Here is a 17392-nt window from a genome sequence, read left to right on the forward strand (position 1 = left end):
CCACCCCCAGTTGTGGCAATCAAAAATATTTCCACACATTGCCAAACATCCCCTGGTGGGGGAGGAGTGGTGTGAAAAACTGCCCCTGGATGAGAATCACTATTTTATTAGAATCTGCCCATGCCTTTGCTTGCATATTGGGAGTGTCTATGTCTGACCCTGTGGGAGTCCATGTGTGCCCAGCATATTCTGCCTTAGATGTGCATATGTCTTTTGTGCTTTGTGGCTGTCTCTGTGGGTGTGCTCTACCTGGATAGCTTGTATATGTGTTTGTGCAGGGATGCTGCATGAATGGGCTGGGTCTGCCTCCTGAATGTATCAGCCAGTGTCTCTGCGTGCATGTATTTGTGTGTGTGTGAGTGCATGTGCATGAATGTGTGAGCACAGATGTAGTGAGCACAGTGGGGGCAGCAGGGAGGGAGGGACAGGAACAGGGATATTAATGTTTCTGAAGTGGATCTGATTTGATACGTCTTGTTCCATTGTCAGCATCTGTTTAGCAGGGATTTGTAATACTTTGTGGCTCTGGATCACTCATGCTTAGCGCAAGATATGGCCTTGCATACCAATTTTGTTATTAAACACAGTCCTCGCCTCCCCCACAGCCCATCCATCACCTCCCACCCCCGCCCCTGCCTTCTCCGAGCCGCCCACCATATTTCAGGGCCCAGCTCCCACCCGCCTGCCGCGCCCGACGCTGGAGGGCCTAGGGCTGACAAATTGAATCAGGGGGAGATCATTCCTGGCCTAACGCAGTTTGCAGCATGTTGGAGGGAGAATTGACAAGAGCCTTGTCAGCTACATCACCCCAATCCCATAGGAACTAAGCAAGCTGGGGACAGGAGGGAAGGGGGCATCCAGGACAGGCAGAATCCTCAGGACTGGTACCAGGAGTCAGGTAAAGTCCTCTGCTCAGATCCACGGGGGTGCCTACTGTGCCTGGGTGTATTCCCTTCCCAGGAGCCAGCTCTAGTTTTTGGCCCCTGATGGAGGTTGAGCTAGGCAGGGCCAGCTGGGGTTGAAAGAAGTGGGTGGACCTTGGCTAAGCTGGGCTGGCTAGGCTGGCTGTGCCTTCTCTCTTTGGGGTCTTCTTGCTCTTCTACTCTTGCATTCCCTGGGCAGCAAGTGGGATGGTCACCCTGTTCTCTTCTTTCTTGGCAGCAAGAATTCCCTTCTGAAGGATGCCATGGCTCCAGGTACCCCCAAGGTAGGTGGACAATTGTGTGTTTTCCTCCTATCCATCCTAACCTAAGCCCACAGAGAATTGGTTCTTCTTGAGAAAAAGGAGCTCCTCCGGGATCCCCAGCTGTCTGCAGGGTTTGATTGTCAGCCTAAGGCCGAGTTCTGCCCTGTGTGCTTAAGAGAGAGAGAGAGAGAGAGAGAGAGAGAGAGAGAGAGAGTGTGTGTGTGTGTGTGTGTGTGTGGTCAGAGCAAGAGTATGCTTATCTGACTTCCTCCTCTTCCAGTCAGGACAGGAGTCAAAGCCAAGAATGACTTGGGGATGTGAAGGACCCAGACACTAAGGCTGGGAAGACTCAAAGGAGGAAGACGGGCAGTAGCAGATAAAGAAAAATATAGAAGTACAGGTCAAGACAGTACAGGGCCTTAGAAGCCAGACCACGGTGGGTGTGTATATGTATACATGTGCGTGTGTATGTGTACTTTGTCCTAAGGGCAACAGGGAGCCAGACAGGATGCTGGACTAATTTAGGGAGACAGTCTGCCCCTCTGAACAGACACTGTGGGAGAGAGGCCTAAAACATCAGATGGAGAAAGGAAAAGTAAAGGGCAAGTAGCTGGCTCAGAGGAGGAGCCAGAGAGCCCTCTGCACAATGATGTGATTTGTATCAAGAACTCCCATCCATAGCCACGGAGGCAGATGGTGCTGCTTCCCCAAAGGTGATGATTTTGAGGGCATGCGAACCTGGGGAGGAGGACTAAACCCTCATTTACTGTCTCCTTCCCTATCCCTCAGTAAGGTGTCACCCTTCCTTGGAGTTCTCGCAATGACTCATGAAGGAATCCCTAGCCCTGTTTATAGGGAGTGAGAAACTAGTGTTAAGCTTTGGGAAGGGATAAAATCATTCAGGAGGAGTGTATGGAGACATGAGAGCAAAAGCCGAGAAGAGAATCTGGGGGCTCCTACATTGGGGGTCAAGATGAGGAACAGGAACCTGCAAAGTGTCAGAAGAGGTACAGTCAAAAATAAGGAAGGGCACTGAAGAGCATGGTCATCCAGATTCCTAAGGGAAAAAAGTCCCAAAACATATGAGGTGGTCAGCAGTCACAGAGAGAAAGGCTAGAGAAGGAGGCCATTGTATTTAGAAGTCTTAAAGGCACTGGTGACCTCTGAGAGGACAGTTTTAGGGAAAGGAGGCAGAATGACAATATTATCTCCAGAGGGTGGCCCAGCTCCCCTGCAGGCCTTTGAAAAGAGGGGGAGTGGACTTGGTACCTTCATTCAGGAAATCACTCCAAACAAGCTGGACAGAGGAGCCAGAGAACCTAGCCCAGCCTTGGATTGGTGCAGGCCCTGGCCAAAGAGGCAAAGTCCTCCCTGCCCTGAAGAGGACAGGTGGGCGCTGCCAGGCAGCTGGGGATCACGGAGCAGGAAGCCACACTCACTGAGCTCTGCCCAGCCTGCAGCATTCAACGGTTGTGGTCGGTCTTGGACAAGCTGCCAGGTGGGCCACAACCACTGACACCTGACACCTGAGCATGGCTGGCAGGGCCAGAGATTGATTCCCAGTGAGGCCTGTATGCTAAGGATAAACACAGATGCAATCCATGTCCATACCTAGGTCCCCACATACACAGATGTACACAGCCCCCCAGGTGAGAGAACTCACACAGGAAATCTTAAACACAGGCAAATTCCTGCAACCACCAGCACCAGGAATAATGAGGATCAGACTCAGTGGCAAGGATCACTTCTCAGCCACTTCCAGACACGCTCACACCACCAGTGCTGAGCATTTCAGGGCCTATCCCCTGCCTTGACCTAGGCTTTAGGGAAGCAGGTCATAGGTGGAAGAGGCGCGAGGTAGAAGGTTCAAGTAAGAGACTGAGAGGACAGGGAGAAGGAGGGAGAGAGGAGGAGGAGAGGGCGAGGGGGCCTCAGACAAGATTGATGGCCTCATTGCCATTAAGAAAAAAATTAGCCGGTGGCGGCTATCATATTAAAGGGTGAAGAAGCCGTGAATTATTTTCTTAAAGATCTTATCGCTTACAATGATAATTTTACCTTCCAAAAGGCCACTTTTAATGAGGCGAAGAGCCAGGCAAAAAGTCATGATTTAATGCCAGGATTTTTTTTTCAAAACACATTTTACTGCTTTTTGGTCCATGTTTAAAAAGCGCCAGTGACCTTTTTTTATTCCGCTTGCCCCAGGTGTAATGCTGAGGCCTCCCAGGGCTTCTAACCTAGAGAGAAAGGGAGGTGGGGTGGAGCACACAAGCATGAGCTTTCCCATGGTGTGGGGGCAGGAACCCCATGTCATTGCCCTCCCTCAACATCTTCCTTGGGACCAGAGAAGGAGAAAGACGTTGCCTGAAAGCCTACCTCTTTTCTGAGCTGGGGTCCGAGTTGCCCACGAGGCCTCCCACTGGGCCTGCGTGGGTGAAACAGGAGCTCCAAGTTTCAGGACGTCCCACCCCAGGCCCTTCCCAGCCCCTCCCCAGCCCCAGGGCCAGACAGGGAGGCCTGCCAGACCAGCGGCTGCCCCCTCCCTTCACAGGGCCCTTGCCTGAGGATGTGCAGCCTGGCCACGGCATGCGGGTCACATCCTAAGGCTCAGTCGGAGATGAAGGATAAATGGCTGCTCCATCTTTCCCAAATTGCTTTCTTTGGGCTGTCACTGGCGATTTGGCATGGTTTTCTAAGCTGGGGAGGCCTCCTAGGGAATTGTATCCTTCCGGCTCAGAGCTTTACAGGCTGAAGAAGGTGGGGGAAGGAAATATGGATTGCTTTCAGGCCTCCAGGCCCCCAGTTTGCAGAGAACAGGCCTTGGCAAGAGCCAGTAAGAACAGGCTGAACATGCCATGTGGTATTTAGAATTGTGGTGCTTACACACAATTTAAAGCAGACAGTTTATTAATCTAAACTGCAGGCGTATGTAGAAGAGGCCGTGCAGGATTGACATGGGGGGATTAGTTTTACTGGGGTTTTTGCTGGGGTCATCGCTGCAGCACGGGGATAAATGGACCCAGCGTACATCCCTAGCTGCACGCAGGAAACTCATACATACTATTTAATTTACTGTCTCCATAGCAGAGCTGCCATCAGCCTGTATTAGGGGCATGCAGGGCAGCAGGTATGTGGTTTTACCCCCAACCCTTCACAGGGGTCCCAGAGTCTCTGCTCACTAAGGGAAAACAAACCACATACCAACTCAGCCTACTGGGGCAGAGATTAGCTGGGGTCTAGGAGGTTTGGACCTTCTCAGGGGGACTCTACCCATCCCTAGAATTAAGCCATCCTTTCCTACAGCCACACTCCCAGGGCCTGACCACATGCCTTTAGAATCACAAGTGGTCCCTCCGTCCCTCTGCCCTCCTTCTCTCCACCTCCCTTCCAAAAGCTCCATAGGACTGGGGACTCTAGGGGACTGACTTTAGGTCTCATTTGGCCTGAGGCCACATGTCCTTCTTCTTCCAGTCCCTCCTGTTGTCTGCTTCCATCAAGAGGGAAGGAGAGTCTCCGACAGCATCACCACACTCCTCTGCCACCGACGACCTGCACCACTCAGACAGATACCAGGTGAAGAGGGGATGGGAAGTGGGTGTGGGACATGAACTCCTCTGGGTAAGAGCTTAGAGGGCATGCCTGGTGCTAACTCCTTCCTTCCTCAGGCGATAAGAAGCGAAGCCTGAATTGCACTTGGCTTCCTCCGTGTTAGTACCCCTAACTGAGCCCAGAAGGCACAGGTGTCAGGGAATGGGCCTTAAACAGATGGAATTTAGGGAGTGATGCCTAGGTCACCTGGGCTCTGAGCACCTCTGAGGCATCACATCCACCAGGAGGTACCCTGTAGGGTTCGGTTTCTTGAGGGACCCAGAGAATTAGCCCAGAATCACCTGAAGACGTCACACTTCAAAACCAGGAGCCCTCGAGCAGATAACTATTCCATCCTGCCAAACCTTGGAATTGCACCTGAGGGGTGTGGTGGATAGGGCAGAGGCAGCCATTGTCTGGTAGTGCCTTGGGCAGAAACAAAGAGAGTAATCACACAATCCTAAAAGACCAGAGATGGAGGGGGGCTTAAAGATGACATCCTAGCTCTGTATGGACCTTCATCAGCGAAGGAAAGAGAAAAAACTCCCCCAGAAGCTGCTATTGAAGAGAGACAAAGGCCTGCCTTTGAGATCCCCAGTCAGGGGGAAGAAAACAAGGCCCTGCTACAAGGCATTTGCCTAAACAAGGCTTCTCAGGGAGCCCCAACATGAGAAGGAAAAACAGCCCTGACTTGTGATGCAGAAATCTGGGTTAGAGAACCAGGGTCACTGCTGGCACACTTGAAGCCTTTGTGGGAATTGAAGGTGTTCTCTTTGGGCACCCTTTACAACCAACTGATACAGCCTGGTGTCAGATTGCAAAGCTTGAAGAGTGGAGGTCCGAGTGTGGCCTGGACACCAGCCACCACTGGCACCTCCTCCACTAGATGCTTTTGTATCGAACTCAAACTGCATAGTTCAAGAAACCAGCCCCGGGGAGGGATCCCTGCTCTCATGAACCCTGGTTTGAAAGAGGCAGCCCAGTCCAGCCCCTGAGAGACACTGCCTTCCTCAGACAATTCTCACAAAATAAGAGAAATGACTCAACCCTAGGGAAGTCTGGACTGATAGGGAGATCAGGGCTCTGTACCAGAGTTCCACTCCAAGGGGATAGACAGAGCCCTGCGCTCAGAGGCCTGTCCTCTCTGCTCCAGTAATGCCATTCAGCCTCACCATCTGCTGGACTAGGAAGCATAACCATCAGGCATTCACATGGCAAGCTAGGCATAGGCTAGGCATGCTAAGGCATGGCACCAAGGCCTTCTGTGATTTAGGTTCAACCTGTATGTGCAGCTTCCATTCTTAATATTGCCATCCATGAATCCTATGGGCTCTGCTCACCAACTTAATGCCAACCACTCCCTGGCTGTGCCATTCCTTTCTTGCCCCCAACTTTTTACATACACTGTTTCTTCATCAAATTTCTGTTTATCCTTCAACATTCTCCTCCAGGAAGCCTTTCTAGATTAGCTATCTCTTCTTATGACTGCTGTGTGACCCTGTTATTGCCCTTATCATCCCATAGTGTGATCATCTGTTTAGGTATGCTCCCATTATCTACTGATATACATTATAACAAAGCACCCCAAAATTTATTACTTTGAACACAATTTATTATTTCTTATGATTCTGTTGGTTGACTGGGCCCTTCCTCACTCATTCAGCTGGAGGACTGGGTGGTCTGGAAAACCTAAAATGGCCTCACCATGTCTGGGAGACTGGGGTCCCTTGGTCCTCTTCCACATGGTCTCTCATCCTTCAGTAGGTTAGACTGGCTTCCTGACCCAGCAGCCTTAGGGCATTGTGACTACCAAGAAGACAAAAGCCAAAGCTGTGAGGCCTCTTGAGGCCTAGTCTCTGGAACTCACACATCACTCAGCGAAGCAAGTCCTAACCCATAATTAAGGGATGAGAAAATGCAGTTCCTGATAGGAGGAGCTGCAAAGAGCTGTGACCATAATGAATCTATCACAATGAGCCTGACTCTTCCACTAGGCCTGGAGTTCCTCCAAGGCAAGTACTTGTCTTAACCTTCTTTACTCCCTTCTCTTACTCAGACTTTTATCTAGTACTCATGCTCAGCCCCCAGTGTCCTTGTCCTGTAACTGCAAATAAGCAACTATAGCTCAGTGTTTTAAGTACTATGACAGGGGTATAAATAAGTTTTCTAGAATAGCAGTGGAAAGGGGGAGAGTCAGAGCAGGTTTCACAGAGGAGCTATAACTAAACAGGGTTGCAGAAGACGAGTAAGAATTCACTTTGGTGGACAAGAAATAAGTTCCAGATCAAGGCAACACTGTGCAAAGGGCAGAGCAGTGTAACTCAAATGATGTGTTTGAGGTCCTGCTAGTAGTTCAATTTTTTTAGAATGTAAAACACAAGGAGAACTAGTAGGAGATGAAGCTGCAAAGTACCCCAGGGACTAGCTAGGTATCCCATCCCCTGGTCTTTATGCAGTCAATGCCTGGCATTTAGTAATTGCTCAGTTATGTTGGATTTTTTTTTAAAATCATCAAACTAGGCCTTAAAAGCAGGGAGTATTGGTTTCTGGTTTGGATTCCCATTTACTTAGCTCCTGTTGGGTTACCTAACCATCTTAACCATTATTACCTAACTTTACCCTCATAGCAATTGTGCAAGCTAGGATTCAGTGCTTCCTACTTATTGCTAAGGAAACAGGCCTAGAGAAGAGAAGTGACTTTTTTAAGAACCCAATGAGTAACATAGTTGGGATTTGAACTGCAATCTCTCTGGCCCTGAATCCTAGACTGTTTCCCAGCCCTGCACTGGGCTCAGGGGTTTCCCTCACACATATCCTTCTCTTCTTCCCACTGATTTCTCCTGATGCTAGACCCTGTGCTGGGTGACTGGATAAAGATGACCCCCAAATAGAAGGGACTGATATATAAACAATGAAAACATACAAGATCAGAGGGAAGCCAAGGGACCATGAAAACTCAGAGGCAACTGACCCAACTTTGGGGGTAAGAATGAACAACAGTTAACCAAGCAGGGGATATGTGAACACAGACAATCTAGCCCAAAGTCCAGAGCGTGGAGTGCTCAAAGAAATATAGTAGTTCTGCTAAGCTGAGAGTCAGGATGGCAAAGGAAGAGAGCAGGAGTGGTAGAAGATGCCTCTGGAAAACAGGGCGGGTCAGACAAGGCCAGTAACAGTGTCGTAGATCTGGGTGGAGAACATTGAAGGATTTAAAGTGGGGGGGGGCGGTATGGAGTCAATTTTGCACAATAAAAAGATCACACTGTGTGTAGTGTGGAGGGTGGGTTACAGGGAGAGAAACTGGACACTGGAAGGCCATATTGGAGCCAAGTGCACATTTAGAGAGCTCCTAAGGTTATGAACTAGAGCAACTGACATCCAAGATAGGTATAGCCATTAAAGAAACGCTCAAGAATGTCTCGCCCATGCCAAGTGTCCTGGGCTCTGGGTTCACCCATATGACTGCCTCATACATGGCGCCAACCCTGGAGTGGTCAGTCCACCGATGAAAATTTTTATGAACTATAATTAGGGTAGAGATGGAAACATATTTTTTTGGTTAGGCCTGGAAAGACGAGTAGGGGGATACACAGAGGTGAAGACAATAAATTTAAGAAATTTCTAAAGGTAGACTCCCTTGGACCTAGAGTATGGAATTGGAAGAATGTAAAAGGATGTGGTCAAGGACGACTCTGGATACCGGTGTGGGCACTCCTGAGTGGATGGTGGTATCTCCTTATGAACTGAGAACCCAGGAGGAAGGTGCCTTTTTGGGGATGTCGACTTCCACGTTGGCCTCGCGGTGTGCGGTGCCTGTGAGAGCTCCAGAGGATTCCAGCAGACTGCTGCAGTGTTGGGAATCCTCTAACGGGACTGCTGCAAAGCTAGGGGCTGGGGGCGGGACAGTTGGGACACGAAGTGTGTTCGCCCACGGGTCGTTGGGAATTCCGACTTCGCCTCCTCAGCAAAGCGCAAGCCTCGGCGCCGGTGCCATAGGGCGGTCGCGCGGGAGCTGGCAAGCGGGAGCCGGGGCGAGGGCTCCGAGACAGAAGCCCCGCGGCGGGATGGGGCGTGGAGAGGAGTGGGAGGACCTGGCAGCCGCTAAAACGGGGGCGGGCAGGTGTTTGCGGTCGGTGGGAGGAACCCCAGGGCGACCCCAGCCAGTTCCTACAGGACTACTAGCAGCCGATTCCTCGTCCCAGTCCGGGCGCCCCCCACCCCCGCCCCCATCGTGAACTTTCACCCCCGGCGCGTGAGACGGCAGCGGGTCACGTGATCAGGGCCAACATGGCCGCCGCTGGGAGCTGAGGTGCCGCCGCCGCCGGGCAGCCGGGGGGAATCCGCCCGCATCGCTGCCCTTGTGGGACAGGCGGCCGCGGGGGCCGGAGCGCCGGAGACCGAGACCGGGGCGGCGCCGCGCGGCGGCCACGGGGTCCCGTTAGAGCATCCCCAGCGGCTATGCCGAGGGCCCGGAACGGCCGGCGGAGCAGGGGGGCCGGCAGGAGGGAGGAAGTAGGTTTGTTTACGGGCTGTTTGGGGCGGGGCAGGCCTGAACTAGGGTCTGGTGCTGAGGCAGGGGCCAGGACTCCAGGCAGTACCTGACGCTCTCTTCTCTTTTTTTTGCGTCTGCCGGGGATCTTCCCCTAGACCTTCCTGCGAGTGCGAGCCAACCGGCAGACCCGACTGAATGGTGAGTCTTTCCCGGCTCCTCCCTCCGCCCCACCTCCGGCCTCCTCCCTCCACTGCCTGAAGCTCCTGGTCTGTCTGGGTCTCTTCAACTTTGAGGCCCATTGGTTTCGTCGCCGTCAAATCGCCTAAGAATGTGCTGACCAGGGCAGGGCGGCCGCCCTCAGTTTCCCCGTCTGTCTTATGGAAGTTATGGTTCCTAGTGCCCCCAAGCCTCTTTAAAGGCCTTGAAGAACCCTGGGGGGCAGTAAGTGCCAGAGAATGAGGAACAAACTACACAATTCCACTCGGGAGCTCAGCTTTGAATTTGCAAACTGCTGGGACCTCACTATACAAACCGGCAGGGCGCTGAAAATGTTTTTCTTCCAGTTTTTAATCAGTGCCCGGTAGTGTCAATTCAGCCTCTCTGCTGAGACTTGACAATGCAGTGAGATCTGGAGTTCCCACGGCAACAGGAACTAACTCATCCTAGGGCCCTTTGAGTTATCAGTCGGCCCACATTCCACAAAGGTGATCAGCATGGGCTCTGCAGCTCTTAGAGGCCTCTCTGAAAGCACACCGTGTATGCACTACTTGGCGGCCCCCCCTTTGGATTCAAACCTCTGGAGCATTCCTATTTGACGAACACAATTGAATGATCCTAGCTTTTTGTGCTGACTAGGGTGTGGTATATCTGGGGGTTTTAAGGGGTTCAGGGCCCTTGGGTAAGGGCGTGAGGCTATGAACTTTCAACATTCCCCCCTCCTGCCACTTGGTTTCTGCTGCCTGGCTGAGCCCCAGTCTCAGGAGGGAAAAGCAGTTATTATGGGCTGGCACCATGCAAAGCATCATTCTAACGTCTCTGAGAGGAAAGTGTTAACACACATTTTGTAGATAAAGAAACTGAGGCTGGGAGTGGTGAAGGTGACTTTTCACACAGCTGGGATATAACTGAGCCATCGTTTAAAGTTTACCTCCAAAGCTTGTGCCTCTGTGACCATGCCAGGCTACCTCCTTGGCAGATACTTTGGCTCTGCTTTCTCAGATAGCCTCTAGGTAGGAAGCAAAGCTTTCCCTACCACACTTCAGTAAACTTAGTTTATGAGTTGGAAGATGAATGACGAGAATAAAAAACAAACCTGCCTTGCTTAGCTGGGAAGACCGTAATGCCCAGTCCATCAGGTTGCTTTTCTGAGACTACAAGAATCTTCTGTCCTGGGTGGCCTGGGCAAGGACACCATCCAGTATTGCACCCTACTTGGCAATTCTGTGAAGTTCATTTCTTTAGTCTTCAGTGTCTGTCATAGGTCCCTTCCTACCAGGAAGGCACTTACTCAGGCTCCATGCAGGGTAGGTAAGGAATCTGCACACTGCTGCACACAGTTTTCTAGGGCCTTTTACTCAGTATTTTCTGATGACTACCATCCCTTCTCCATCCCAGCCCTGGATCTAGAGTATCAAGGTGACTCAAGCCTGAGATTTCAAGGGTTAGGGCAATCAAGGCAAAGGATCTAGATCTTTGTCCCCAAAATTAAGTAGGGGACCAGAACGTTGTCCTCTCTCCTATAGTGAGAGCCCAGGAATTTGAAGAGATGGAGCAGGCTACAGACCTGGGTTTCTCAAACTCCATACTTAGTTCTGGTGGGATGGTGGCTTTCCTGTTGGTTTGGGTCTTTGTAAAGCTACTCTGTTTTAGAGTTGGAGGTGGGTACCTGCCTCAGACCTTCAACAGGCAGAAGCTGGGGCCCCAAGTGCATATTGCTGCCCTGGCACACTCTGTTGATGCTGATCAGTCAGGGGAAGAGGACAAGAGAACGTTATAGCCTATGGAGTCAGGCCTGGTTTCCTCTTGTGCCCTTGCCACTTGTTAGCTACTTAAACTAGTGCCTTGATCCCTCTGAGCCTTGAGTTCCTTCCTCTGTTAAAGTGGAGAATGCAGCCTAGCTTCAGAACATAGAATTAAATGAGCTACCTTGTATGAGATATTTGGCTCTGAGCTTAGCACACAGTTGAAGCTCTAAATTATAATATATCATCTCTGACCTGTGTCACTTTTCACCTCTGCTTCCTGAACTGCACTCATGAGCTTCCCATCAAGGTCAGTGTCCATAAGAAAGTGCTTCCTGGGCCTGCAGTGGGGAACTTCTCCCTCGTTGGCTGCATCCCCCTCCAGTCAATCTAGTCTCAGAGTAGTTAGCTCTGCTTCTGCTGTTGGATCTGGGGAGGGGCTGGAGGGAACATAGTCCCTTGTTTTGACCCCTTCCTGCTTCAGTGACAGGAGGGCTGCAAAGAGGGATTAGTAAGCTAATTTGAAATGATTGCATCTCTCAGCATTAATTAGCAGTACTGTGGGCTTGCGGTGTGCACTTTGGAATTGAGCCCCCTGTGGGACAGCATGGCAGGAAGTCCTCTGCCTTGGGGGCCTGCCAGCCCCTCTGCACTGATTAGAAATGATGGAACAGGTTTGGGTAGACACAGTAACGGCTGCCCTCTCAGGGAGCCCAGGGCTCCCTGACTCAGACCCTCTCTACCTTTATGACTGGGCCTTGGTCTCCTCTTCTGTAAAATGGGGCCAGTGGACATGAGAGAAATTCTTCCTGAGGTGATTCTAGATAGGACATTAAGAGCTATACCTCTTGGCCTAGGAACAAAAGGAGTTTTAGCTGAGAAGTGAACAACAGGCCAGATCAGGCCCCTGGATGGGTTCTGGCCAAGAGATGTTCTCTGAGGTTTTATTTCTTGATACCAAAAGAGCCATGGTCTTGGCCATCTGGGGAGATACCCAGCAATGGGGAGTGTCTTTGCTCACCAGACTGATTGAGCACTGCAGGTAGCGAGGTATGGGTTGAACTTGAACCAGCTATGGCCAGAGAGTGAACACTTACCTGGCCTAGCCCCAGTCTCCCCAGGTGCTCTTGGCAAGCCCCAGTCCCCAAAGGAGCTGCATAAAGAGAAGGTGCTGCATAATGAGGGCCAGATCAGGCACTGAACAAAAGGGCTAATTGGCTGGCAGGGGGTCAGGATGTGTCAGCTCCCCTGGGACTCTGGGAGCTACAGTGACTGTCTGCCTGTTCTGTGCTTTGTTTTTGGTTTCTCCATGCAGCTCGGATTGGGAAAATGAAACGGAGGAAGCAAGATGAAGGGCAGGTATGTCCCCTGTGCAACTGCCCCCTGGCAGGATCGGAGCAGGAGATGAGTAGGCATGTGGAGCATTGCCTTTCTAAGGTAGAGGGGCCGTCACCACCTACCTCCCCTTCCCCCCTGCCACTACTTGCCGACTGCCCCCAGATCTACGGGCTGTTGGGGTCTCCATGTGGTCTCAGAAGCTTCTTCCTCCCTGTTCTTTGCCTCTTCCTTTGCTTTCATTCTCCCATTTCTCCCCTGGGGGCTCTAGTGGAAAAATTGTTGGGAACAGGCCCAGGTCTTTGACCCCTAGATTGGTTTACTTCAAAGGAGCCCCAGAGCTGGGGGCCCCTCTGGCATATCACAGCTGGGGGTTAGGGATGGCCTGGGACCTGCATGATCCTGCTCTGCTCTTCACAGAGGGAAGGCTCCTGCATGGCTGAGGATGATGCCGTGGACATCGAGCATGAGAACAGCAACCGCTTTGAGGAGTATGAGTGGTGCGGGCAGAAGCGGATACGGGCCACCACTCTCCTGGAAGGTGGTTTCCGAGGTATTAGCAGCTGACACTTAGGCAGTGGCACTCTGGTGGCCAGGCCTCTGCTGGGTATCCATCTGTTGGGAGCTAGGAGGCCAGGGCTGGTGGCTGGTCATCCATTCCACCACGTGGGAACTGCTGCTGGTGGGGCTCCTTTGTGGCCGTGCTGCCTGCCTGTGATGTGCATATTAAAATGGATGTATTTGGGTGGGGAAATGGAATTGTGAGGCTGCAAGCTAGGAATGACGAGGGGGGCTCTCAGCCTCGGGTGATGCATTGAAGGTGACAGCCAAGCCGCCTTAGCACCTGCATAAAATATTAAAGGGACGGTTATGCATTTATCACTCCATCCCTCTTAAGGCTGATAAATGAGAATCCAGCAACCTGCTGTACACCTCCAGCACTGGGGGCCCTGAGGGCTTCCAGGCAAACACATTGGATTTTCCTCCTCCTCCTCCTCAGCCCCATGTCAGGGAAATCAGTTATAGAGGAGAGAGTGAGTTATGGCAAAATTTGACCTCCCATGAGCTTCATTGGTGAATCTAATTTTAGTTCTGATCCCATCCCTTCTCCCTGGGCGCCCTCTGCCCTAAAGCAAGAGAGGCCTGGGCCCAGCTGCTCCCTGCTTCCCTTGGGCTCTCCCCCAGAGCGCAGAGGGGAATGCAGGGCCTGCCCAGCTCCATTGCCCCCGCCCATCTTCTTGGAGGGATTTGACTTGGCCCAGTGGAAGTCCTCTACCCCCACCAGGTCATACAGCAGACAGGTTGGGTACCCAGGGTCAGTGTCCTCTTGTCAAACTGTCCTGCTTTGGGCAGAGGAAAGGGGAAACTGTCTGCCTCCTGGCCTCCAGCTTCTTTCTCCTTCCGTGCATAAGCACAGCTGGCAGTGCAGTGATGGTCATTAAGTGTACCAGTCTGCTTCCCATTTGCCTCCAGGTCTCTGGGCAACACCCTTGGAAATACTACTGTGTCTGGTCCCTGGGGAATCTCACAGCAGCTGGGAAGAGGGTCTCCACCTCGCTGTGGCTGTGCTACATGGACTGTTGCTGAGGAGTGGTCTCCATAGTGCCATCCATTGCATACTGGCTACGTGGAAGGGCTACAAGCTAGAAGCATTTGGGGACAAGCCAAAGTATAAATCAGGAAGGTTTATCAGACCAAACCATTACCTGAGCCCTGAGCTGGAGGAGTTTCATTTGCCATTTCACTCTGGTCCTGTCCCGGTTTTAGAGTGGGTCCCTGAGAGGATGAGCAGCAAAGCCTCAGGCCCCTGAATTGCACACACAGGTGTTTGCTGGCAGCCCCTGCAGGGTCAGTTCCAGGACAGTGCTCGGGGTTCACTCTGTTGGTAGTTGCAAATACATCTCCCATTGCTGTGGCAACTTCTGAGTCAGCTTTCTTGGCACAGAACTGGACCTGATGGCTTCTGGGCACCAGACGGCGTGAGGGGGATGCAGTTGTGTAAGGCCTGCTGATGCGCCCGCAGAGTGGTGTGAGGGGCTCTTAGTCCCTGAGCGGTGGTCAGTTCTCCCTGAGTGTTTATGCTGTGAGGCTGTTCCCTTTAAGAATTCCTGAGGGGAGTTCAAAGGGGGCTTTTCTTTGAGTGACTTGGAGAGCGAGGATGAGTGTGGGACTTGAAGGGGGAATGGGCTGGAGGTGCCTTTATCTGCAGAGAATCGCTCCAGCTTCCCTGATAGAAGCTGCCGCCGCCTCTTAAACAGCTTAGTGCAGTCGAAAGGCAGGCCGACTTGAAAGGCCGTTACACAGCGAGACCAGCAGGGGCCACAAGGCGGAGAGCGGGATGCGGTGGAGCAGAGGTGCTGAGGCTCCCGGGGCAGAGGTGGAGGGCTGTCAGAGGAATCCCTGGCTGATCCTGGCTGCCCCTGCCCCTGAAACCCTGCGTGCAGATGCTGGCCGTCTGTCAGCCTACCCTCCCTGGCCAGGACCAACAGTCCCCAACTCTTGGGGGGCTGGGTGTGGCCTGCCAGGCTGGCCGGTGTCAGTGCAGTGCATTGATCGCCCTCTGGGCGGGCCGGGCCGCAAGCCGGGCAGCGCGTGCTTAATGTGATTGAAAGGCAGTTAAAATGGCGGTGACCTTTTCAGGAGGAATTAGATTGCCTGCCAAGACCGGTTAGAGGGAGTGATAACGCTGGCTGAAGAAGCTGCCCAGCCAACTTCAGAGAGAGGGAGCAGAGGCAGGATGAGCAGGCGAGCAGTGAGGCCATTTAAGCTGTGCTGTACGTGCTGACAGAACAGAGATTGCTGTCCTTGTTAGATATGAAAGAATTGAAGAATTGCAGATAAGTTCCTGTATCCGATCATCCACTTTCCCTCCTCCCAGACCAGGGCCCTGTCGTCATCCTCAGCAAAGCTTCCCACCAGGCCCACTGGGAGCTGGTCTGATGGAGCAAATTGGTTGGTTACCTTGAATGTAGTCTGCTGTGGGGCCAACGAACAAGCAAGAGTTTTGTTGGAGACACTTGGCTGAGGGGATTGGACCTTAGAGGTGGACCTGTGGCTACTGAGGGTGAGGCCAGATAGCTCAGGCCAAGGAGTGCTTGGAATTGGGGTTTTAGGACAAAATGAAGGACCAGACAGAACAGGTAAGCATGGAGACAGGTCCAGCTGGAAATAGATCTTAAAGAGGCTAAAGGAAATAGGTACAGGTTTCAAGGGTAGTTTGAAAGAAATTTCTAGTGTTGAGGAAACACTCCTGGCCTACCCAATTCTAGGAGAAATCCTAGTCCATGTGCCCAAGCTATAGATTGTCCTCCCAGAACCTTAGGTTCGCTAACATAATTGCGTCTGTTTCTCCCTACCCAGTTAAAATTGGCACAAAGGGCAGTACATACAGTCTAGTGCCTCATCAACATTTCCCTAAGAGCTCAGCAATTAGGGGGAAAGATGCTCTTCTAAGCCACCATGCCAGCCCTGGGCAGGGCAAAGGAACTCCAGGCTAGGGCATAAGGCCACAAGGAAAACCTAATTATACAGCCATTTTACAAGCTGTTTCTACCTTTAGTCAAAGGAGGTATGGGATGGATGAGCCTCACCTTTCCCTGTTTCCTACATCTAGCCTCTGGGTCCTAGAAGAGAGCATTGACCTTAGTGAGCTTTGATCCCTCCCCTGTATTGGTTCCCAGTGAAAGTTCACCCACCTAGATTTGGGGGGCCTGAGCTCATCGTATCTGGAATGGACAGGCTGGAGATAAAACATGGGAATGGTTGGTTTCAGATAAGGTGACAGTGATGTGGACACAGGAGTGGTGAGATGAAGGAATTTCCCAGGAGGCTGCACAGGAATTGGAAGGTGTTGCAGCTGTATCTCTGAACCCCAAAGGAAATTCTGTGCTAGAATCCAGCACTGAGCCCCTTTGGATCAAACTGGTGGAGTGACGGGAGAAGGAGGGTCCTGAGAGAGACAGCTGGGCAGGGCCTGTACTCTGCCCTATCCTAGTCTAAGGCCTGCATCTCTCTCAAGTTCCTTTCTTTGACTCAGGCTGGTTCAGGTATCCTGGGATGAGAGCACTCAGAGAGGATAGGCAAGGCAACTTTGGCCCAGATCTTTTAACTGACTATTGCATGGTAAAACTTCAAAGGCAGATAATGGCTCAAGCGGATGAAAAGTATTGTGAGTCCAAGGGCATGGAGAAACCAGCCTCGCCCTAGCTACTGGCTTCTTTAGCATGTTGATCCCCAAAAATGGGAGCCCTGAGTGCTAAAAATGTCCCCCAGCCCAGCCCAGCTGCCTGGTCCATTCAGTAACAGGCAGTCCTGGAATGGAAGGGTTAGGGCTGTGGCCTTCTAACTCCTTACCACCTTTAGTTAAAACTTGCCTGGTGGGAGGGGTGAGAAGTAGCAGGGAGCAGAGCACCTTCAGTCCCCTATGGCAACTGACGAGAGTTAATCGCCTTTTGGAACACAATTGTTAGGCTAGGACAGAGGGAGTGCAAGCAGAAGGAGCAAGTATCAATGGTTTTAAACGGCGTGTGTCTCTCTGCGTCTCTCCTGACATGAGGCAGTGAAACGCGTTATTGAGGAGGCCTGGAAAGTGGCTAAGTACGTTTGACACACGCCAACTCCCTGCCTCCACACTGGATAATTGCATTGTCAACTGTTCAGCGAGGTGGCAGGTGACACTGCAGGCCGATTGATTGTCCCGCATCGCCGCTCCCCAGACTGTCAGCTCCCCAATCGATGGCGTTTACACAAGACACCGTAACTGCATCTGTAACTAATTCCAGTGTAAAACTCTCCGGAAGCTGCTGCCCCTACAGCCCCTGCCCCCCCCAA

At 51.9% G+C, this 17392-nt stretch overlaps 1 protein-coding gene across 5 annotated transcripts in view; it reads left to right on the plus strand.

Moving 5' to 3' along the window:
- The window catches only part of RNF220 (ring finger protein 220), a 212774-nt gene that overhangs the window by 184660 nt on the left and 10722 nt on the right, over positions 1–17392 (plus strand). For 2 of the 5 annotated variants that reach the window (XM_036893142.2, XM_036893143.2), the window contains exons 4-8: positions 1162–1207; positions 4658–4759; positions 9422–9464; positions 12543–12664; positions 12983–13115. In XM_036893142.2, coding sequence (XP_036749037.1) covers positions 1162–1207; positions 4658–4759; positions 9422–9464; positions 12543–12664; positions 12983–13115 — 446 coding nt within the window. Of the gene's footprint in view, positions 1–1161; positions 1208–4657; positions 4760–9035; positions 9287–9421; positions 9465–12542; positions 12665–12982; positions 13116–17392 lie in introns of those variants that run through there. The other 3 variants (XM_036893144.2, XM_036893145.2, XM_036893147.2) reach the window with 2 other exon arrangements.

The sequence above is a fragment of the Manis pentadactyla genome, chromosome 4, assembly GCF_030020395.1.
Source record: "Manis pentadactyla isolate mManPen7 chromosome 4, mManPen7.hap1, whole genome shotgun sequence".
NCBI lineage: Eukaryota > Metazoa > Chordata > Mammalia > Pholidota > Manidae > Manis > Manis pentadactyla.